The sequence below is a fragment of the Rhinichthys klamathensis genome, unplaced genomic scaffold (genome assembly GCF_029890125.1).
Source record: "Rhinichthys klamathensis goyatoka isolate OS25496 unplaced genomic scaffold, OSU_Roscu_1.1 h1tg000090l_1, whole genome shotgun sequence".
NCBI classification, from domain to species: Eukaryota; Metazoa; Chordata; class Actinopteri; order Cypriniformes; family Leuciscidae; genus Rhinichthys; species Rhinichthys klamathensis.
The window spans coordinates 4333056-4357348 of record NW_026606629.1 but is presented as its reverse complement, the minus strand read 5'-3'; the positions used below and the strand labels follow the sequence as shown (position 1 = coordinate 4357348).

Genomic DNA, 24293 nt, shown 5'->3' with positions numbered 1-24293 from the left:
TCTTGCTTCCAAAACATTTTTAAATCATGCTGGAGAACATGATCATCCGGTTTTTAGAATACTATAAAAACAAATATATATATTAATAGATATAAAATTTCTAAAATTCTTACATTTCTAAATTTATTTTAAGGATTTATTTATTTCCTAAACTAATTTTTAATTATTATTTTCTAATTAATATAAATGTTCACTCAAATTTTTGGTGCTGATAATCTCTTTTATACAAAAAAAAATTAGACCATTGTATTTCCTATATTTTCCCTGCAATAAAATGTCACTAGATTTTAAAGGAAGACATTTAGAACTCATTGGAAAGTCCCCTCATACATTCTTATTAATCAAAAAGAAAATTGACGTGATTTGATTAATGAATTATTGGATTATCCAGTGATGCGTTTGGTCATAAGAGTGACTGTAAAATTTTACGTCATAAAAGTAGTACAAAATCAACATTCATTTACTGAATGGCATTTGATACGCTCAAACAATGAACAACCTTCATTCCTGCTCTTGTTTTTTATGGTGGCGCCACATAAATTTGTGTTATTGAAGTCTGGTGATTGATGATGTCTCCTCACAGGCATCTTCAATAATCGTGTTCTTAGTTAAGGAAGTCGACTCGTGATTGGCAGCAATACACATGATCTTGAGAAACGAAAATAAAAGCAATCAATAAAATCTTATCTTAAGATAAGAACATAGAGCTTTAATAATCATTATACTATTTTTTTTACTACAAAGTGTATTTGGCGTTGTATTTTCTGAAAAGGTTTGGCATAAATCTGGAAGTATAGCTCTGATATTGCAAGCATCCGGCCATTACCGCTTGGCAGCTGCTCTACGTCTTTAGTTGCTGAGAATGAAATTTAAAAAAAAGAAATGAAAATGCAATGAGAAAAGGCTTTCTCTACAGCAAGGACTCTTGACAAACCCGAAAGTTCCATTGAACGCAAATTCCCTCATTGGACAACCCTTCTGTGGTAATCTCAAAACAACACTGGCTGCATTTGATCATAGGACCTGTCCTGTAATCCGAATGAGTCAGCCGGCTGTATTGTCCTCTTGTGTATATGCTGTGTGACGGCCAGCGGAGCTTAACATTCCACTTCAGGGGCAGAGATCACTGCACTAATTGGCAGCCGACAGTGTTTCCAGAGAGATTTTGTTCTCCATGAGGATCTGACCTCTCAGAAACCTGGTTGAACCAGACCTCAGACAGCCCTATGTATACCCTCGGTGGCACTTAGTCATGGGAGGATAAAAATACCAATGGCCGAGAAGTTATTTTGATGGAATGCAGAGCAGTGGCCCTCATAGTTTATTGCTTGCAACCTTTTAAATGAACACTAAGAAAGACTGAGACTGAAGTAACAAACAATTGCTTTCTTCCAAAATTTAGGGAGCTGCTTGCAGAGGCGGCATTTTTGTTCATCAAGGCACATTCCTGATTTGAAGATTATTACAGAAGGTATAGGCAGCATCAATAAATTGTCTTTTAAAGTGTTGTCACATTTACCGATGTCTAGCCAATTTCAATAGGAATCCTAGCGATCTGAAGTTGGTCATGCAAGTTGACAGTGCTGACCAGCAGAAAGCTGTTTGGTTTGAAAGCGACTTCTGTGTGAGTGGTGCTACAATGCTGACGAAAGAGGACAGGTGTATCTTACTCTGTGATCTTTAAGCACATGTGAAGAGCAGTTTCTGTAAAGTCTGAAGACTTGCTGAGATCTAACACCCCCTGCATTGCCAACAAACCTTTCAACATGAAGAAAAAATAACTTAGGGCTGATGGAAAGTACATACTTGGCCCCTTCTGACCCTCTCTCACCAAACATTTAAAGACCAGGAATAGAATTTGAATGCAGATTGTTGCTGCGTGGCATAATGGAATTTTACCGTATTCAACAACTAATCTCAAATACATTTTTGAGGAGGGAAAAAGGACAATTTAAGCATTAATTTCAGCTAAAGCCTAAGAACCTAAAATTCAGCTAAATGCTTCATTGTCCCTCCCACATTCAATTTGTTAAAGACTTTTGGTTCTCCAAAATTCCAGAAATGAAACCTCATTGGTTCTCGTGGTCAAGCAAGCGTCCGTTATTTAATGTGCTCTATGTGCATTGATCAATGTTTATATATGAATAAAAGCCTAAATTAAATCTGTTCATCATATAAAGCATATATATTTCTCTTCAGAAGACTTGAATTAAACCACAAAATACATATGGATTACTTTAACAATCTGTTTATTTACTTTTTAAAGCTTGAAAAGGTTAATTGCAAAGACTTTCCATTGATGACCAAAAAGAGAGAATATTTAAAAATATCTTAATTTTTGTTTGCAGACAAATGAAAGTCTAGACTGGGATTACATGAGGCTGAGTAAATGACTGACATTACAATGTAATGTGACTTTTCATGACCCCAAAACAACAAAAATCACCTAAAGCAAATGTCAGATATGACTGTAGATGAAAGCAGAGGGGAAAGAAGTGGCATAAGATGTTAGAAGTAGGAATGCAGAATTGCTACCAGCATTTCATGGCTAAATCCTCTTTTACAGATGGGCATTTGTCTCATTCGGTAGAAATGATTGATGTGTTGAGGAAGGATGGTTGCTCCTTGAAGAGACCAGCGGGAATGATTGAAGCATGCCGGAGGCACTAATGCCTTCACCACCGTCCCAATAGTACACATCATCAAAGCCCATCCGTTCATTCAGTTTGAGATGATCATGTGCCTCTCGCATGCCAACCAACTCAACTAGACGTCTGGTGACAGGTAAGAGGACATACCAGGTGTGTTATTCCCCTCTGGAGGTAAATAGCATTAGCTATGATGAGTAATAGTAATGACTTGTCAGCTCTTCAATGTGTGAATGTCATGTTTTTTTTCTTGGAAAGCAGGAAGTAAATTTTAAAGTAGAATAAATCCTGAACTGGAATCATCTCCATCACAAATCTCAACACACATTCCATATATTGTTCCTACGAGAGCGTTCAGGGCTATAATGACTACCGGTGTTGGTTTGCAGCTGTACAGCCCGAGGCACAAATGACAATGGCTGTTTAATCTGTTTGTTACCTTCTCCAGTGTGTTTATAGCAGCTCTATTTTCAGACGAGCTTAAGGAATGTAGAAGTTCTAGAGCGGATCCTAGATTTATTTACAGTATGTGGTCTTTCTAAAGAGAGTATTAGCATAATACAGCTTCAAATCTTTTCCCTAGAGCAGGGCCTCACATAATACCACACATTCATTATGTTATACCGCTTAAAATTTTCCGCCTCGTTCATTTAAATTATATTTTTTGTCAATATATATACACTCACCGGCCACTTTATTAGGTACCCCATGCTAGTAACGGGTTGGACCCCCTTTTGCCTTCAGAACTGCCTCAATTCTTCGTGGCATAGATTCAACAAGGTGCTGGAAGCATTCCTCAGGGAGTTTGGTCCATATTGACATGATGGCATCACACAGTTGCCGCAGATTTGTCGGCTGCACATCCATGATGCGAATCTCCCGTTCCACCACATCCCAAAGATGCTCTATTGGGTTGAGATCTGGTGACTGTGGAGGCCATTTTAGTACAGTGAACTCATTGTCATGTTCAAGAAACCAATTTGAAATGATTAGAGCTTTGTGACATGGTGGAAGTAGCCATCAGAGGATGGGTACATGGTGGCCATAAAGGGATGGACATGGTCAGAAACAATGCTCAGGTAGGCCGTGGCATTTAAACGATGCCCAATTGGCACTAAGGGGCCTAAAGTGTGCCAGGAAAACATCCCCCACACCATTACACCACCACCACCAGCCTGCACAGTGGTAACAAGGCATGATGGTTCCATGTTCTCATTCTGTTTACGCCAAATTCTGACTCTAACATCTGAATGTCTCAACAGAAATCGAGACTCATCAGACCAGGCAACATTTTTCCAGTCTTCAACTGTTCAATTTTGGTTGAGATCATGCAAATTGTAGCCTCTTTTTCCTATTTGTAGTGGAGATGAGTGTTACCCGGTGGAGTCTTCTGCTGTTGTAGCCCATCCGCCTCAAGGTTGTGCGTGTTGTGGCTTCACAAATGCTTTGCTGCATACCTCGGTTGTAACGAGTGATTATTTCAGTCACTGTTGCCCTTCTATCAGCTCGAACCAGTCTGGCCATTCTCCTCTGACCTCTGGCATCAACAAGGCATTTCCGCCCACAGAACTGCTGCTCACTGGATGTTTTTTCTTTTTCGGACCATTCTCTGTAAACCCTAGAGATGGTTGTGCGTGAAAATCCCAGTAGATTAGCAGTTTCTGAAATACTCAGACCAGCCCTTCTGGCACCAACAATCATGCCACGTTCAAAGTCACTCAAATCAACTTTCTTCCCCATACTGATGCTCGGTTTGAACTGCAGGAGATTGTCTTGACCATGTCTACATGCCTAAATGCACTGAGTTGCCGCCATGTGATTGGCTGCTTAGAAATTAAGTGTTAACGAGCAGTTGGACAGGTGTACCTAATAAAGTGGCCGGTGAGTGTATATATGTGTGTGTGTTATGCCAAAAGTGTGCAAGTAAAATTGAGATCGAACTATTTGCCTTCCCTGTTTCTCCAGTGTCTTTGTGAACTCCTCTTTCTCTGCTATTCACTGTTCATTTCAACCTGTAGTCAAATAATCCTTATCTCGTGGCTCTGCATACCAGCGAGACGCTGCACCTCCATTACATGAAATCTGACCCTACAGGAGGAGGTTGTAATTATGGCTGAACTGCTGATTTTAGATTTAAACTTCAAGCGGAATCCAGTCATGCGCAAAATTTGTACATAGTGCTGATGCTCTTTTCTCCTAATGTCAGGCTGTTCCAGTGATATCTGACATGTGGACACTATCTCAGCCTCCCCTGTCAGAAAGCAAATTCATGTATGGAGATGTACATGTTCCTTCTGCCGAAGCAAAGTATACTAAGCAAACTTTGAACATCCATTACTATCTGTTTGAATTTGGGTCTGTCTATTTAGCCAGCTAACTAGATTTTTGTATTGTGTCCTATGGTACTTCCATTCAAAATGAGAGATGTATAGTGAGTAAACTACTGTATATGAAAACACTGTATTTACATGGCTGATCTCACCTCATGATCTACTCCTGGCATCAATCTCTCTGCACTTCCCTAAAACGGCAGAGGCTTCCCTCACTGCTGTCGAAATCCGCTCACTACAAATCAAACCCTCATCCTGTGCAAAGGTTCCTGGCTTTGAAGTTGATCTTTAGACACAGGCTTTTAAGTAGCTATATGAAGGATTTATTCACACTTTTATGTTAATGATTTTAGGGCCCCATAGATTTTCCAGAGGACGTCAGTTGTCTTCAAAACACCAAATCTTTAATTGCATAATCATCAATACTTTGCAGGCTACACACAGAAAAAGAGAGCCAATTGCTGACAAATCCTTTACCTATTTAATTTATTTATATTATTATTTATTTATATTATTTCAAATAACAATATTCAAAGTTATTTCAAATTGTAATTTCATTTATTATCAATTCTTGTATTGAGAAAATTGTCAACAGCTTGTCTTGCTGCATGCCACACATGTCACATTTCATCAGGCTCTCTGTCTTTGAGTTGGTAATTGTTGCCCTTGGGGAAACATTTTGGATTTTTGTGACATGAAGCATATTACAACCGATTCATGACATCAGTGAATATAATATTTGGAGGTTTAGCACACAATTAGTTAATAACAAGTTAAGCAAGGCATATTTACTGCGAGCATACTTGATATAGTGTGTGAGGTTGATGCTTTAATCAAAGTGATCACTGTGCACAAATTACAGAGACAGTCCTCTTGAAGCTACCTGCAGGGTTTAGGGCCTTGCTCAAAGGCACAACGGTGACGACAGGGGGGTCTGTGATGCTCCCTGGTTTACGGTTCAACCCCCCCACCCCCCACCTCCTCAGCCCCATAGAGTCCTCACAAAAAATGTTTACTTGCAGATTTACGTGACCTACTTGAACACCAAACACAAAGTCCTTCAGACCTGATCTGGTTGGTATATGCTACTGAAATTGTTAAGCAGGTAAAAAAAAGTGTTCCTCTTTTTACTTTGAATATACATCATAATGGGTGTAAATGTGAATTATCTGGTCATAGATCTGTTATCTTCTTAGGGTACTTTTGCTCTAAAAGGCTTTCTTGGTTTTTGTTTCTCCCACAACACTAAATAGCAACAAACCAACAAGTAATATATATTTTCGACTGTCACATATAGGCTACTTTAAGACCCACCAAAAAGTCCCTTGAAGGAAGGCTTTTAGCTCTTGTGATTAATCAAATTGTTTCAGGTAAGGTTACTAATTATATTTAGATATTTATATATACATATGAATGCTATTATAACCAATTATTAGTCTGTTTTGTCAAAAATTAAGCTATTTGGTTGTGGCTCACTGAGAGGAAGTGTTTGATTTGACATTTACTGTGTTTTAATCACCAGCAGAGGGCCCACTAAAAAGATTCTGTTTCAAAAGCTAGTGAACTGCCAATCTAGACAGCATTTTTGGCCATCAAAAATGCACACAGCGTTTTTAGCACCAGATGCGATTGAAGTCAATTCACGCGTCCATTATGCACAAAAAGACTTTTAAAACATAACTATCGATATCACGTTTTTCTGATAGATCAAATGTGGATGTACACTAAAGTAGCCTAAAATAAAAATATATTGATAGGCAGTGGACATGTGCTTATAACCAATCTGCAATACCAGATTTTTTTAGTCATGGCTTCAAGTAGCGTGTATAAAACTCAGTAGGCTACTGTGTGTGTGTGTGTGTGTGTGTGTGTGTGTGTGTGTGTGTGTGTGTGTGTGTGTGTGTGTGGATCCATCGGGATGCGCCTCCTCTCGACCTCTGATAGGCGCAGCCGAGCGTCTCATCCGCCTTTTAGGAACCTTTGAGTTCACAGAGATTCAGCTCGGACGTGTCATGAGTACAGACAACTGAAAGGACACTATTGATATACATGACTTTCTTCGAATCTTGCCATACAAGGATAATTCTGCCGTGATAAAAGTTTGACTACGGTCGTTTGAATCATTTTCGGTAAGTAGCCTAACCTTTTTATTTGACCTGCTGCGATTGGATTAATGACAGAGCACACCCAAATGACCTATTTTCATCCCTATAAGAGTGCTTTTTTACCTTTTTTGGTGTGAAATGCTTGTAATTTACTGTACCTCTCTGATCCAAACCACATTCGAAAGATAGTAAACATTAGTAAATAACAGCCGCAGACTGTTTGACAGCGTTGCGTCAAAACCAGAACGCTTGCATTATAATCAATTAGCTGAAACGCACTCACGAGATAAACGCTTCCAGTGGTTACAGTGAAGAAGATTTTGGCTACACAATGTTAGAAGAATGTAAAAAAGAAAAAGGGGGAGGCTATAGGCTACTTATTTATGAATTATACGACAAAATCATACGTTTTAAAATGTGTAATTTTACTGTAAAAATGTTTTAGAAGTAAAAATGCATGGATATTTAAAAGGCAATATGTTTTTATTTTCAAATATGCTTTTTATTAGTTAGTTTTAATTAGTTTATTATTTATGGGGGATGAGACATTCCCATGATTTCCTTCACATTTGTTTAGATTTTATTTAAGAAGTTAGTTTCTTCTTATTTATGTACATTATATTGTAGAGTTTATGTTGCGTTGTAGGTTATTTAGTTCAAGTTTATTGCATTATTGAAGTGTTGTATGATAGCCTGATGTTTTTGTCTTTGTGTGGGTAACCAACACTGCTATGTATTCATATTACTATTGACTACTGTTGCTGAAGAGGCATTTTGGTTAACTGTAAATTATCATGTGGCCTTTTATTATGTTAGCTTTCTGTGTTATTATCAGTACATTTTACATGGACAAACAGACTAGCTAAATATGTTTGTGTATTTACATTATATAGTTTAGTGAACAAATAGGAACTATAAATTATAGGCTACAGTCAGCAAAATACTATGGCATAATTCTTGTATCATCACTGTATTTTTTACAGTACAGTTCTGGCTTTTTATTATTTAAAGTTTTACTTTTTAAATAAATGTTTTTGACATGTAGTTTGTTGAATAATAGTGTAAATATGGTGTTAACTTATAGCCTAAACTATAAGGTGTGCAAAAGTAAGACAATGCCATTTTCAAATGTTAAACAAATGGCCGTCCTGTCAAACAGTTGCACATTTTTATTAATATTTTACACTATGCAATAAAACATACAAATTCATCTCTGTAAATTACACTGTGCATGTCTTAAACACAGTGCTGGCCAAATGAGCGAGTTATCTTCCATGCTCGTTAAATGTGTGTATTTTGACGTTCTGTCAAATGCTAGTGGCGACCTGTCATGCACTGCATTCATGAAAGGTCAGGAATTACCCTCCCTGCCCACTGTTCAGTGTCATGTATTTGTATTGTGTTATATGGAACTAATCAGGATTAAAGCACTTTTGCATCCACTAGTGTGAATATATGCACAGCAATGGATCTATTATATTTCATATTAAAATATGCAGCAGGTGCATGGATACAGCAGAGCATGTGCAGTGATTTTATGAATTTGATATGATCCCCTGCCTTGATGGAGCTTTGTGTGCTGCTTTGTGTTTGCCGTGCTTGTAGGAGTGGTTCATTCATGGTGTGTACAGATACATTGGTTATTTCCATTTGTTCTCTGGCGATCTTAATGTAGCTTTGTATTAGATATGCAATATGTAGGTCACTGCATTCCTTGATAGTATTATACCGTATGTAATGTAAAAAATGTTTGTTTAATGTTTTTTGGCTTACAGCCAATGATTAATGTTGACTGACTAGGCAAATCACGTCTTCTCATTCCAATGACCTTTTTAAGAAAATGTAGCCCAGACTGCTGTTTTTCTCTTTATAGGGAAGATGCTTCATCTCACTTAGCTGTAATGCACCTGCATTGTGGGGGAGAAGACAAATTACTCCATGCTTATTTCCACAGTCAGTTTTTTTTTTTTTTTTTTTTTTTAGTGCAAACGATTGTGTGAAACGCATTTTTATCTGTAGTCTGTGTAGAGTACAGACTCAACACAGGCAGCCAAGGACACAAGAGGAAGGCACAGTGCGAAATATTCTTAGCAGTGAAAGGAAATCCATTGGGTTACTTATGAGCCGAGCTTCCTTTGATATCAGATAGGAGAAAACATTTCCACTGAAGTGGAAAGCGCTTTCTCGGGAAAGCCCTGATGACATCACAACGACTGGGACCATTTCAGACAATGCAAAGTGAAAGAAAATAGACTCATACTGTCATTTTCTTCATATATATATATATATAAATATCATGGGAATGCTTTGTAGTAATATTCTGTACATTAGCATTTGTTGATGCATAGGTAACATGAACTAATAATCAACAATATTTATAGCATTTATTAATCTAGGTGTAAATGTTTATTTAATCACATTTATTATTGTTGTTCATACTACAACAACTACTTCTACTACTACTTCTAATTATTATTTATATTATTATGTATAATTTAATTATTTTTAATGTATCATTTATATAATCTATATCATTGATAGCTAATATTGATAGTTAATATTATATCGTAATGCTTGAAATAATATTAACATTTATAATTTAAATGTATAATAATACAGTAAAGAATAAATAGAGAATAAAGAAATAAATTGACTATTGCATAAAGTTAATGTAGATAACCTTAAAGTGTTCTCAATATTGTTTCAAATTCATAATAGTACATTTGTAAAGCAATTTTCAGTGTTAAATGAAAGTAAAGCCCATAGTCTCGTCCAGTCTGGGGCAAAGGAAATGCATTGTCTTCTGCAAACATGCATAGGAAGAATGGAATTATACAGTGATGTGTGTCTAAAGCCCATCTGTAGACTGTCTGATTTTGTGGTGGGGCTGCAGTCTTGGTTGAAGGGACACGGTCAGAACAATGAATTCAAGAAGAAAATGTTTGAGAGATGAAAGGGTCCTCACCAGCGTGAAAAATGCATTTGTCTTAGTTTTTTAAATCGTAGTACCCACGCACAAGATTTATCGTCCATTAGGTCTCTTGGGTTCACTTTATCTGAGTGGGGGCAGAAAGGCTTATATGTTATTTTCTCTACATCTAAGAGATTTGCATCATGAGCTTTTTGTGTAAAACAAAGGGGTAAATCTTAGTAAATGTGAGATACAGAATGTAGTTGTAGTAGAATTTGTTATAAAGTAGAATAGATGTTCAAACTTGATTTTATTTTCAGCAAAGAGCAAGAATTTGTTTATGATTAATTAAAAGTGCTACCTAATAAAAAATCACTTTGTGCAAGACTTTACAGAAACATTTACAGCGCCATAGTGACTGACCCAAGAGCAGCAAGAGCACTTATATAGAGTCATTGTTCGCTAAATAGTCATTATACTGAGTCATTGTTTGCAGTTTCGCAAAATACAATATTATTATTGTTATTTTACTTGCCCTTTTAATTTCCACTGTAACCTCACAATAATTTTTTTTTTTTTATTGTTGTTGTTTTGACATACAGTATCTGTATGAGTCAATATATAATTTATATATGTTTTAAAAATGCTTTATAATAAAATATTTCAAATGTATAATATAATTATATTATAAATAAATATTAAAAAAATGGAGCCCTTCTAATACCTCTGCTTTGTTTGTGTGGAGGAATCTGACATCCTTTTAGCATTTGATGGATTAGCTTCACCTGACAACGGGTTTGAGTGAATACTTACCCTTAAAGAAACTTGTGACAGGAAGGCCCGCATATTTACATATCCTCTGACCCCAAGAAACAGTTGAACACCTCTATGAGCACATGTTAGAGCTGGGGCAGGTGTTTCTCCAGATGGGCCAGCCAAGAAAAACCAAAAGGTGTTATTTAAGACCTTCTAATGACAAGGGCATGTAGGCATTTAGAGTTATATTATTGCTGACGTACAGTATGATGAGGGTCATTACCTGACGTTATGATGCTGGCTGAAGGAATGTCACGGGAACGTTAGATCTTGTCGCTCTTGTGTGTGTTTTGAATCTGTGCTACATGTAATGTGTTGTTTCTGGATTTATCTTTTTGTTTATTACCTTTAGAATAGTTAAAAACATGCTATATTATTGGCTTGCATTCAGTCTTGATGTTTTTTTCTTGAAATAACACTGTGGTTTACATGGAACATGCCACCTTTTTGCCATTGCGTGACCATCAGTGGTCTTATAAAGCATCGTAGTGGGGGAGGGGGTTCAGTGCTCCATGTGCTGATCAGACTCTCCATTACCCAGAGTGCCTTCTCAATGGGGACGGTGAGGCAGAAGACAGAGCGATGGCTTCATCTGACCCCTTTGTTTCCCCTCACCATGTCGAGGAACTTGACAAAGGCTGATGGTCTTTGGATAATGACACTTCTCATTGGACTGAGCACATAACAAACGCTGTGCATCGGAGCGTATGAGAGAATCCCTCAACGCTGTGCATTACTTATGCTCTTTTTGAATTATTTAGCAAAGTTTGTTTTGCGTTAACTGCATGAGTGACCAGGCAAAGATCACTGTCACTGGGTCAGTGCTAGTCCGCCTGAGGCGTCCAACGCTCTTAATGCGTCTGTTATTTTTGCACGTTACGCCCCATTATTCCATTATTTTCATTTTTTGGCACGTTACGCCCCATTATTTTCATTTTACTTTACAACATGATATACTATGTGTTTTTTTTTTATATGTACATGATTCATTATGGAGAGGATTTTGCTCAGTTAGGCCTGTGTAAATCTGTGTGAATGGTGTTAGGAAGCTTTTGGCAGATTCTGATGCTAATTAGCTGCTCTTGCACCCCATTTGAATGCTTTACTGAACAGATGTATCCGATTTGTCTTACGGGGGCCTTTTTGCACCCTGGAGTGAAACTGCTGAATCCTTTGTCAGTGTATAAAAATGTATGAGTCTGTTAATATACCTTGAACCAGAGGATTTGAAAGGTTTATTCACCTCAGTGTTCAGTATCAATGTAATAATATATATTATATCATAAAATTAAGCATTTTATTCAGCATTTTCATTCATTGATTATTCTGCAATGACTTTAACAGTATTTCAATTTTCTTTTTTTGAAATGTCCATTCATCCAAAAATCCTGAAAAAATGGATTATGGTTTCCAGAAAAATATTAAGCAGCACAACAGTTTTCAACATGGATAATGGTAAGAATTTTTTTGTTAGCAGCAAATCAGATTATATTAGAATCATTTCTGAAGGATCATGTGACACTAAAGACTGGAGTCATGGCAAAGCTGAATTTTCAGAAGCCATGACAGGAATAAATTATATTTTAAAATACATTATATAAAGCAGTCGCTTTAAATTGTAATTGTATTTCACAACATTATTTTTTGCTGTATTTTTTGTATTTTGATCAAATAAATATAGCCTTCTTTCATAAACATTGAAAAATCTTACCGACCCCAAACCTTTGAAGAAAAATGTGAGTTTCTTGATTAATGCTTTTAACGTTTATTTTCAGGTTTTAAAGATTTCCGAAAAACCTATAGATGAAATAAATCTAAGTTCCCGTACAAATGTGTTATTTGGACCGTTTAATGTATTCACGGTTTATTTTTTATCCATCTAGTGTAATATTTAATATAAAAAGCCCTTCTAGGGACAGGTGTTGCGAATTAGCCTTGGCTATAAACACTATGATACCGACATGGGATTACTTCGAGAAGATCATCTATGTTCACTGTATATGTCCCTACCAAAATAAACTATAAATAAACAAAGACGTGATTTTAGATTTAGACAGGAAAGGAACATTTTTTACTTCCTCACAAAGTAATTGTAGTTCTTTTTCTTAGGGAATCTTACCTCCCTGAGGCCTGTATATGTTGAATGAGTATCATACCCTTATTTGTGATTTAGTGGAAAAAAACACCAAAGGCATAAAATCCACATGCCTGGACTGCTCTTTTTGCCATTCTGCTTTGAACCCCATATGTATGCAGTCAATCTTGCTGTTGTCTAGTGTGGTATGTGTCTCCCTCCTCAGCATCAGCAGCAGATACAGTACTTCAGCCTCCAGAGGCTTTTCATTTCCTTCCAACTTTCTCATTCCATGAGAATGCTTGAATGGATTCTTCAGGATAATTCACATTGCATATCCTGCGCTTTTAACCTGCTTGCTTTTTGACAGTTGGATAGTTTTCTTGATAAAAAAATTTTTGATTTGTATATGCTGTATATTTCATTGAAATTCTTTGATATTACAGAATGACAATCTGAAAGTTGAGGTGAAATAGGTTCCACATTTGGGTGGTCTGTGAGAGACTAAGATTGACGCACATGACCTTATCGCTGTTCCTTGTTGTCCCACTTTCATTGCTTTAAATCCCCATGCCTAATTGTAGTGGATTTTCACTGGCATGTTTTTGATGAACTGCCGTCTTAAACGTTTCATGTTTCCAAAATTAAATTAAGTTGGAATGTTTTGTCTTTACAGCTGGAGGCTTTCCATAAGTTGGCTGTTTTGCAAAAACAGATTTTTTTTTTTTTTTATCGAAATGATAACAAGATATTTTATTCACAACCATATCATTCTCACAATCAGACCTTGAACAGACATAGTGCTCTTATGTTTAGGCAATTTATGCTAATAATGATGTTCTTTGACATGGTATGTTGACAGAATCACAAGCTCCTCCGGTGTCAGGTGATCTTTAAATATACCCACGATGTCTGAACTGCAGATGTTTACATGTAAATATGAACAAAAGCCTCATAGTTCAGAGATTGGGGGTGTGTTTTCCCCCGTCTGATTAAACTCAGTCACACTCTGTCCGTGATCTCCGAGTGTAAATGTCTTGTTGGGAGAATGTGAGGTTTTGCCATCTGAGCCCCAAAGACAAAAGAGGGAGCAAATCCTTTCATGAACATTCCTAATTAGCCCTCTTTGCTGCTTTATCCTGTTATGGTTCTGCTGGCCCAAAGTTCAAGGGAATCAAACTTACCCTATGCCCCACCCACTTAGTGTTCTACAGCTGCCACACAGATATTTTATCCCTCCTCGGTTTGACCCACCCCACTCGCTAAGACATTTTATGGTAGGACAGATACAATAGAGCTCAAGTCTTTCCCATATAGTTTCAAGAAGTGGGATCACCAAACAAGAGGGAGAGAAGAGATGCTATTGCAGAGGTCATTATGATCTAGCTTAATCAGTTAAACCCAATTCTACAGGAGCAAAACAGATGAATGAAGAACTTGTAGAGAAAACAAGGGATTGTTCGATCAAAAATAAAAATTCTGTTATTATTTACTCCGGATGTCATTCAAAACCTGTTTGGTGTTATTTGTGCAATTCAAAAGAAAACATTTGGGGGGAGAAGTATGTATAATCAGCATAAAATTATCCCTCTAATGTTTTTTTTTTTACTGCATGTTTCTGTGTTGTTGGTTGTATTGCATGTATGAGCTTTTTAAATATTAATAAGCAGAGGCAATTTTGTTCAAATATTGTTTTATATAAATAATTATAAAAAATTATGTCAAACTACTTAATAATTTTTTAGGAGAATATCTATATATTTTTATTTATTTATTTATTTTGAAAGAATTTTATTCAATGAGGCTTGTTTTTTTTCCTCTTTTTTTTTCCGATTGTTACATCAGGACAGTTGTTTTATGACCCTAACATTTTGACTTTATGCTCACCCAAAAAAATATTAAACCAATCAATCAATCAAAATATCAATATTTTCCCTCCAAATATATTCATGTGGCATATGGCGCATTGTATCATTAATATTGTTCCAACAGAGCTCTTTTAAGGCAGAGAATCGTTTCTGCATTATCTGGAGCATTTGAAGTTTATTTTTCATTGTGTTATTCTGAGCTACATGACTGATTCCTTGGATCTTTGAATGTGTCAAGAGTCTGAAGAGGGGATTAAAAATTATGCAGCTGAATCGGACCACTTCAAACGAATAGTGCCGGATTAGTGTGTGTGTGTGCATGTAGGATTTCAATTAGCTGGTCTGTGATTCTGATCCAACGTGACTCCTTTAGTGTTGACCGGGTGCACTATAGGGCAGAGGCATTGCTCGATGCCATTTGACTTGTGACAACAGGCAGGGCTCTGTTGAGATTGCATTGTGCCCTCTCTCAAATGAGAGAGGTGCAGCTTCATCTGCATTATTGTCCATTCTTGCTGTATTGAGGCTTTCCAAGGAATTTTGCTATACGGTTTTGAAGGTGTTGTGCTATATTTTAGTTTAATTCTATTCATGGAATATGAAGAGAATTGTGTGCTATTGTCCTACTGTAAGTAATAATAACCTCTTGTTTTGTGCAGTTTCTAGTATAATGTTTTACTTCTTTACGAAATGCTGACATTCAGGTGTTTGTGACGGACTGGAAAAGAGCCACAACTTGCAGTTTGTGGCGTCCTTGCCACTCTTCTCTTTTAACTTCTCAAACCTGTGCAAAATCTGGTCCAACAAGTTTTGGAAGTCACAGGAGAGGATTTGCATTTCTTTCCCTCCATTAATGGGAGCGACTGCCATTCACAGGCCAATTCACAACCCAGGATATCGTGTTTCTGACCTGAGTTAGTCTTTTTCACCTGGCACTGGCAGTGGCTCAGGCAGGAACTCCAGGGCCCTTGACCTGCGGGGAGACTCAATCCTCACCAAGCTGTCTCTCGCCTCCACCCTGCTGGGTCTGAGTCAGCCAGTGACCTGCAGGAATGAGATGACATGAGTGTGACTGGATGTATCATGCTGTATAGAGAGGAAGTCAGGCTTCTAGAGCTCCCGCAGTCATTCTTACATGGTGTATCACAGGTGCAAAGAAACTCAAATCAGCACTGTTTTGTTTTAAAAGCTGTGTAACACATGCAGTCAAATGACTCATGGGGGGGGGGGGGGGGGTCAATGTTTTTGTTTCACATGTTTGTATCATGTTTTTCAATACAAACTCAAACATTTCTTATAAAATTCTTCCAAGACCGAATGATCTAACTATCTACATTAGTATAGATTATACTATACATTAGTATACCTTATAGTATACACTTTAATATCTAGGCTACTACTATACATTACTGTGCAAAAGTTTGAGGTCAGTAAGATTCTGTTAAATAATTTTTATTTAGCTAGAATGCTATTTATAATGGGTACTTATAATGTCACAAATTATTTTTGTTTTATCAAGGAAAGCAAAAAAGTATATGCATTTCCACAAAAATTAGAAGCAGTACAACTGTTTTCAACATTGATGATAATAAGAAATGTTTCTTGAGCAGCAAATCAGCATATTAGAATGATTTCTGAAGGATCATGTGACACTGATGAAAATTCAGCTTTGCCATAAATTTAATTTTAAAATATCTTGATATATACACATTTTATTGTATATTTGATCAATTAAATGCAGTCTTGGTGATAATAGACTTAACAAAAATATATATCTTACCAACCCCAAAACTTTGAATGGGTATGGCAACAAATGTGTTATTTGTTTCTATTTTTATTTATTTTTAGCAGAAACATCTGAGACAAACAAAAGAAAGCACAGAACTGTAATACAATGTTAATGCGACTGAAAATTGATACTTAAACTGTTCCCTGCTGGTGAAATGACTTGCCTAACTTCTTTAGTCTTTAGCCATTTCTTTAATTGCTATGTACTGTGCTAAACTAACGGACTTGTCACAGTACTTGCATATTGTGGCCCTGTTGTTGGTTTGATTGCTTCCATTGTTCTCCTCATTTGTAAATCGCTTTGGATAAAAGCGCCTGCTAAATTATTAAATGTACAGTGAATGTAAATGAAGTATAACAGAGAACATTTTTTTGTAAATTAATGTGTTACATCAGTGTACAGATGTGATGTGTTAATTAGAAATTATAGACAAGGTTTATGTGCAATTTTATGTTTAATCTTATTGAAAGACGTTTAAATGTACCAGTGGTTTTATATAGACATATAGTCATCCCTCCTTAACTTGCCTCAAAAACGTTTGCATTACAAGGCTCAGAGACAGCATAAAAGCAGTACAGATGTACAATCAAGCGAGTGCAAAAGGTCGTTTTGTTTCTGAGCCAGGTTCATGTTGTGCTAAAGTGTTTGCTCTCCAGCTATGCTTTAATGGATCGTGATCCTCTTCAACACTCTCCAAACAACAGAATAGTCTGCTTAAACAAACCGACAACCGCAGTTTCCATTTTCCAGAGCGACTTGCAGGAGTGAAGGCTTTGATGACAGGTATTGCTCATGGCAGGCACCTGGCACAGCTTTAGAGGAGATCGGGCACCGAAGTTCAACCTGAGGCACTTCCTGATTGGTCTGGAAGGTTGCCTTTGAATGTCAGAGTAATTATTATGTGCCTTGTTTGGAAAGTATTTAAATAAAAATTTTCCCTTGTTTGACTAGCTTGAGTTACAGTCGTCATTATTATGATTAGAATGTCAAGACTTAAAGTGAAATTATTCATATAATTATAAAGAAAAGGTCTGCTGGCATTAGTGGCACACAAATGGTTCAAGCAAGTGCATGATTTTTTTTTTATATATTTTTTTTATATGCTCACCAAGGCTGCATTGATTTGAACAAACAGTATAGTAAAAATAGTTATACTGTGAAATATCATTACAGCTTAAAATAACTATTTTCTATTGTAATATATTTTAAAATGTAATTTATTCCTGTGATGCAAAGCTGGATTTTCAGCATCATTACTCCAGTGTTCAGTGTCACATGATCCTTCAGAAATCATTCTAACATGCTGATTTGCTGCTCAAGAAACATATTACATCAATCTTGAAAACAGGTGTGCTTATTAATATTTTGGTTGAAATCATGATTTGTTTTTTGTTTTCTTCAGGATGCTTTGATAAATAGAAAGTTCACAAGAACAGCATTTATTTGAATTACACCAAACATTTAAACGGTAGTGTGCATTAGCATGCTTAGCATAAGTGAACACACCCATGCTAAAGTTGACTAAAAAGAGAAATAAAAAAATCATCTTTTGGAAATTGATCTTAATGCCTTAATTAAAAAATGAGGAAAAATCCAACCTTTAAGGACACCAATTTTCTTTGTGAATGAATAATGTATCGTAAATAAATAAATGTTCTTCCTTAAAATACAGGGTTCATAAGTCAGGACACCCCTATGTTAAATTCCCATAGAGGCAGGCAGATTTTTATTTTAAAAGGCCAGTTATTTCATGGATCCAGGATACTATAAAGTTCCTTTGGCCTTTGGAATTAAAATAGCCCCACATCATCACACACCCTTCACCATGCCTAGAGATTGGCATGGTTTTATTTCAGTTAGCCTAATAGCTGGTTTGATTTGCATTGAGAGATGATCTTATGGAAAGTACCCCATGCCAATGGTGAAGGGTATGTGATGATGCTTATGCTACGCACTGTAGTTGTTATGTCTCTGTATTTCATTATTTTTGAAGATCTCTTATCAACCATGTTCTCAAAGTTGTGGCCTGGGCATCTGGTGTTTGATGGGCTAGGGCATTAGACTCTCCAATGACAGATAAAGCTGAATAAGATGCCTCGGTTTGAGGACACCTGTGTTGAAACTGAATCCATGTTTGCTTATCAGTAGGATGTATTTTTGTTACTCAAGGCATTCCCTCTTCATGTCACAGTCTCATACAAAGGGTGGTTTTCTCTGTATCTGTTCAGCATCCACATGAAACGCATGTACTGTACACGGGTTCAATTCTTACTAATATAATGCTGAAAGCCCAAGGGGAAAATCGAATTCATTACCTCCAGATTTAACGTATTATAGAGGTCAGCGCATTTATCAAAGTTGTGTCAAAACATACTTAAATTGTTTGTTGACATTCCCAGTCAAGGAACAGCTTGTGGGACCAATCAGCTAAAAACGAAAACTGATATGTACTTCTGTGCTCCTTTTCAATGGCACCTTAGACCTTCAGTGGAGAAAAGGATTGCTTTGAGGAAACCTGATGCTCTGTAACACGGCTGTGCTGTGCCACTCTACATTGTCTGAGAGGTCAGGAGCTACACAGCAGCAGGAGCTCAGGGTCGCCCGGTGTCGGGCTATTTAATCATTTTTCTGAGAGTATAGCATGGCTAACACATTAACAGGAGGAAATCTATTTTACATCCTCAGACGGGAAAGCCATTATAATCATATTGGACATTATCAACTTTAAGGGTTCTTATTGTCTTTAAATTGATAAAAAGATAAATAAATAAAAAATGTATCATTGATGTGATTTTTGTCCTTCCAGGTTAAGATTGGTATGTGAATGAACTGATGGAGAAGAAAAAATACACAATGCAGTACTTACCATCTCAAAACTTTAACTTGCTTGTTGCCTTCATTAAATAATAAAAGTATTACAAGTGTAGAAAATTAGCTGTTTTGATCTAATATGCTGTAAATAAAGCAAATATCTCATAAAGGAAGCACTCTGATTCTCTGTCATACCTGATGACTGAAATATACTCCAACTCATAAACTTTAAAGGGGAAATGCGGCAAAAATGGTATACATTTCAAACAGTGTTTTTGTAAAACGTCTACGGCAGCCTGAAGGTTGCTCTGTTATATGTATTAGCTCTCTCTGCTCTCTCTTATTATGAGTCAGCTTTTTGTAGAGGGGAATTTAATTTGAGAGTTGTAAACAAAGTAAGAGCAATTGATTCACCAAAATGAATGGATTGATTTCTGGCTGGCCCTCCATCTGACTCGCTGAAGAAAGCACACAAAGCGGTTTAGTCAAGCACTTCTGAAAAATGTGTAATCTGCCCCAGCTTTCGTTTCAGTAATGTAAACCGCAGAGCTCTGTGTTTAAGCCATGTGCTTTTCTCCAGGCTTATTTTAGTCTTTCAGGGGGATTTTTTGTTGAACAAGTATATCGCACCAAAAAAACAGCACAGATCCTTCTCATTTTCCAACCTTTGTTATGCTTTTTAATTGGATTTAGTTTAAAGTAAATTATTTTACTATTATATTGTTAATAGAATCCTATCAACAACAAAAAAAGCCACATGAAGCACATTTTGTTCCATTAAATTTGATCCTGTTTCGTGGACTGTAAATATACAAGTATCCATTTTATGGTGTTCTTCAAAGATGTTGCATCGTGAGCATGGCATTCAGTAATTGAAAACAATAGATGAGTGTTTGTTCTGCTGCCGACAACCAAAGCAAACAGCTAAGAGGGTCAGGACATTGGCAGACTGCTGACATTGTCATTGATATAATGAAGCACTTGCTGGAATAACAAGCATGCCTCTTTGTGTCCGGTGTTTTGGAGAGGGATAACACTGCTTTGAACTGCTTTAATCCTATAGAGTTCCTTTCGTTCTTCAGCAGATGTTTCTTTAATCCCTTGTTAAACTTAATTCATTTGGCGCCTAATATTTAAGTTGTTTTGTGTGACCATGGCTGTGTTGTTTAACAGGTGCCGTGTTGGATCAGGGTACCTGCTCATGTGAGTTTTCCTCCAGCAATGGGACCCTGGCCTATCATGGCCTGGGGCTTAATGCTGACCGCCATCACCGGCTGGATCAAAGCGGTTCAATCTAGGGAATTCACAGAAAAAGACATTGTTTTTCTCCATCCCTCAAGTAAGTATTTCTTCTTTCGCCTTCTTTCTTCTTAGATCCTGCCAAAGCTTTGAAAATGAAACTGATATAATCCTTGAGTTCCTGGGTCATCTCATGTGGAAGAACAAAAGGGTCATCGGCTGTCAATCCTGGCTTCTATAGATCTTTTAAGGGCTGGTAGGGAGCTGTTAGACGACCTTCAGGCTCTGAATGCAAATTCATTCCAAATATGGGGTTCTAGATTTTATATTGTGACCTTATAATTGGCCTTCCAGGCTGTATCAGTGGTTGAGCAGCGGGCCAGTGACACGCAACTAAACTGAGCGTCTCAGCTGACACACCAGCTGTGTTAAGACCCCCCACCCTAAAACTCAGACTGCCCGCTAGGCCTGCCGATGTGAAATCAATTGTTCAGAGCATGTGGCCGTGGCGCTATAGGTCAGTGTAGCCTTTTCTGCCTGAGACCTTTTCTTCTTTAATCCCCGTTTGATTTGCATCTTGAAATTCTTTATGGGGAAATGGCTTTTACATGTGTCAAATATATTGGTAACATTTTCTGATAACATTCTTTATGTCATCAACAAACAAAATTACATTATATAATTTTTAACAATATGGTTTGTTAATATACACTCACCGGCCACTTTATTAGGTACACCTGTCCAACTGCTCGTTAACACTTAATTTCTAAGCAGCCAATCACATGGCGGCAACTCAGTGCATTTAGGCATGTAGACATGGTCAAGACAATCTCCTGCAGTTCAAACCGAGCATCAGTATGGGGAAGAAAGGTGATTTGAGTGACTTTGAACGTGGCATGATTGTTGGTGCCAGAAGGGCTGGTCTGAGTATTTCAGAAACTGCTAATCTACTGGGATTTTCACGCACAACCATCTCTAGGGTTTACAGAGAATGGTCCGAAAAAGAAAAAACATCCAGTGAGCGGCAGTTCTGTGGGCGGAAATGCCTTGTTGATGCCAGAGGTCAGAGGAGAATGGCCAGACTGGTTCGAGCTGATAGAAGGGCAACAGTGACTGAAATAACCACTCGTTACAACCGAGGTATGCAGCAAAGCATTTGTGAAGCCACAACACGCACAACCTTGAGGCGGATGGGCTACAACAGCAGAAGACTCCACCGGGTACCACTCATCTCCACTACAAATAGGAAAAAGAGGCTACAATTTGCAAGAGCTCACCAAAATTGAACAGTTGAAGACTGGAAAAATGTTGCCTGGTCTGATGAGTCTCGATTTCTGTTGAGACATTCAGATGTTAGAGTCAGAATTTGGCGTAAACAGAATGAGAACATGGAACCATCATGCCTTGTTACCACTGTGCAGGCTGGTGGTGGTGGTGTAATGGTGTGGGGGATGTTTTCCTGGCACACTTTAGGCCCCTTAGTGCCAATTGGGCATCGTTTAAATGCCACGGCCTACCTGAGCATTGTTTCTGACCATGTCCATCCCTTTATGGCCACCATGTACCCATCCTCTGATGGCTACTTCCACCATGTCACAAAGCTCTAATCATTTCAAATTGGTTTCTTGAACATGACAATGAGTTCACTGTACTAAAATGGCCTCCACAGTCACCAGATCTCAACCCAATAGAGCATCTTTGGGATGTGGTGGAACGGGAGATTCGCATCATGGATGTGCAGCCGACAAATCTGCGGCAACTGTGTGATGCCATGATGTCAATATGGACCAAACTCCCTGAGGAATGCTTCCAGCACCTTGTTGAATCTATGCCACGAAGAATTGAGGCAGTTCTGAAGGCAAAAGGGGGTCCAACCCGTTACTAGCATGGGGTACCTAATAAAGTGGCCGGTGAGTGTACATTCAGACAAATACTTACACTATAGTTTGGGATCGGTAAGATTTGTTTAATGTTTTTGAAAGAAGTCTCATGCTCACCAGGCAGCATTTATTTAATCGAAAATGTAATATTATGAAATATTAGTGCATTTCTTTTTTATTTTGTTACTTTTTTATGTATTCAGCCATTACTCAAGTCTTCAGTGTCACATGATCCTTTAGGAATTATTCTAATATGCTGTTTCGTTGCTCAAGAAACAATTATTGTTATTATTAATGTTGAAAACAATTGTGCTGCTTAATATTTTTGTGGAAATCGTGATACTTTTTTTTAAAGATTCTTTGATGAACAGCATTTATTTGAAATATAAATCTTTTGTAACATTATAAATGTCTTTAATCTCACTTTTTATCAATTTAATATCCTTGCTGAATAAAAATATTAATTTCTTTTAAAAATCTTTATGTATATTAAAAACGTATATAAAAATAGAAGTTGTATATACGTACAGCTTATATATATATTTTATTTTTTATTTTATTTTATTGTTTTATTAGAATGTCCTTTAGTGAAAGCTATTCCAAACATTTTCCATTCAGAAATGGAACCAGAATTGTTAAATTCCTCATGGTGCACATTCCTATTTTTCCTATTTATTCATATTTGAATGTACTGATATTCTATGCATTACATGTTGTTCCATGACTTACCGTAAAAGTTTTGATCACTTCACTTGTTACCAATACTATCAATGGTTTTGATATGTAAATATCTCAGTGAGATGGTTACATGTGGCAAGTACAATTATCCATAATGAAAGAGAGTAGATGTTGGTTTCAGTTCTGTTGAGAGAATTAATCTGTGAAATCCCAAACTCTTTCATCACAGTGAGCAGGACCTCCCAAAATCCTTAGCTGTGTGGTGGCTCTCCGGTGTACAGCTGGAGATATCCGTATCTGCTCAATGGCCCAGCGGGGATTGTGTGTGTGTGTGTGTGTGTGTGTGTGTGTGAGCTTGAGATCTCAAAATAGTTTGTGCACCACCACCGTATTTGTGACCTTCTGATATCCGGCTGTTGCACATTGATGTAGAGGATTTACTGAGATAATGGAGTTGATTTTATTTCATCACTCCAGATGGCAAGTGTGGATTTACAATCCCATGAGATCATTCAGAAAACAAAACACACTCCACGTATTTAGCGTACTTAGAACTACACAACGAGTGTGTTTACATGTACAACAAAATGTTGGTGGCTATCAAAAATCAGCTCATTATAAAAACTCGAAGCATGTTTACATTGAATTATATTACAAATTGTTCTGTGTTCTCCTTTTTTGACATCAGATATTAAACATATATCCACACAAGACATGCACATTGAATTGGAAAGGAAGGAAAGGAAGAAAATGTATAATGTTGACAGACACACAAGGGTCGTAAATGTGCCTCAGACTTCATATTTTGCTGTTGTATTAACTCAAATGTTTCTCTCATCTCTTCAAGTCTGTGCGGTAAATATATAAGAGAGGTTACAGTCAGTTGTATCGCTGTATTAATTATTTAGTGACCACCTTCTCATAAGGAGGCTCACAGGAATCTGGTGGGGGTTAACAGTAAAACCTGTGGGTCATAAATGAACTTCTAACTAAGCTCTGTTTGTATATACAGAGCTATTTAGGGACCTCAGAAGTAAGAGCACATTTGGCTGTTTGGATGAATGAATGAATGGCCTGTTTAAAATGGTCACTTGATCAGATTCTTGAAGCATTTGCTGGATGAGGTCAACAAGAGTTGTTTTTC

General features: G+C 37.1%; 1 protein-coding gene across 1 annotated transcript in view; it reads left to right on the top strand.

Annotated features, from left to right (window-relative positions):
* Positions 1-6943: 6943 nt before the first annotated feature.
* Positions 6944-24293, top strand: part of lypd6 (LY6/PLAUR domain containing 6) — a 29327-nt gene continuing 11977 nt past the window's right edge. Inside the window, exons 1-2 of the mRNA XM_056251902.1 lie at positions 6944-7107; positions 20526-20691. Of these exons, the coding sequence (XP_056107877.1) occupies positions 20574-20691 (118 nt within the window). The 5' untranslated portion in view covers positions 6944-7107; positions 20526-20573. The remainder of the gene's footprint in view (positions 7108-20525; positions 20692-24293) is intronic.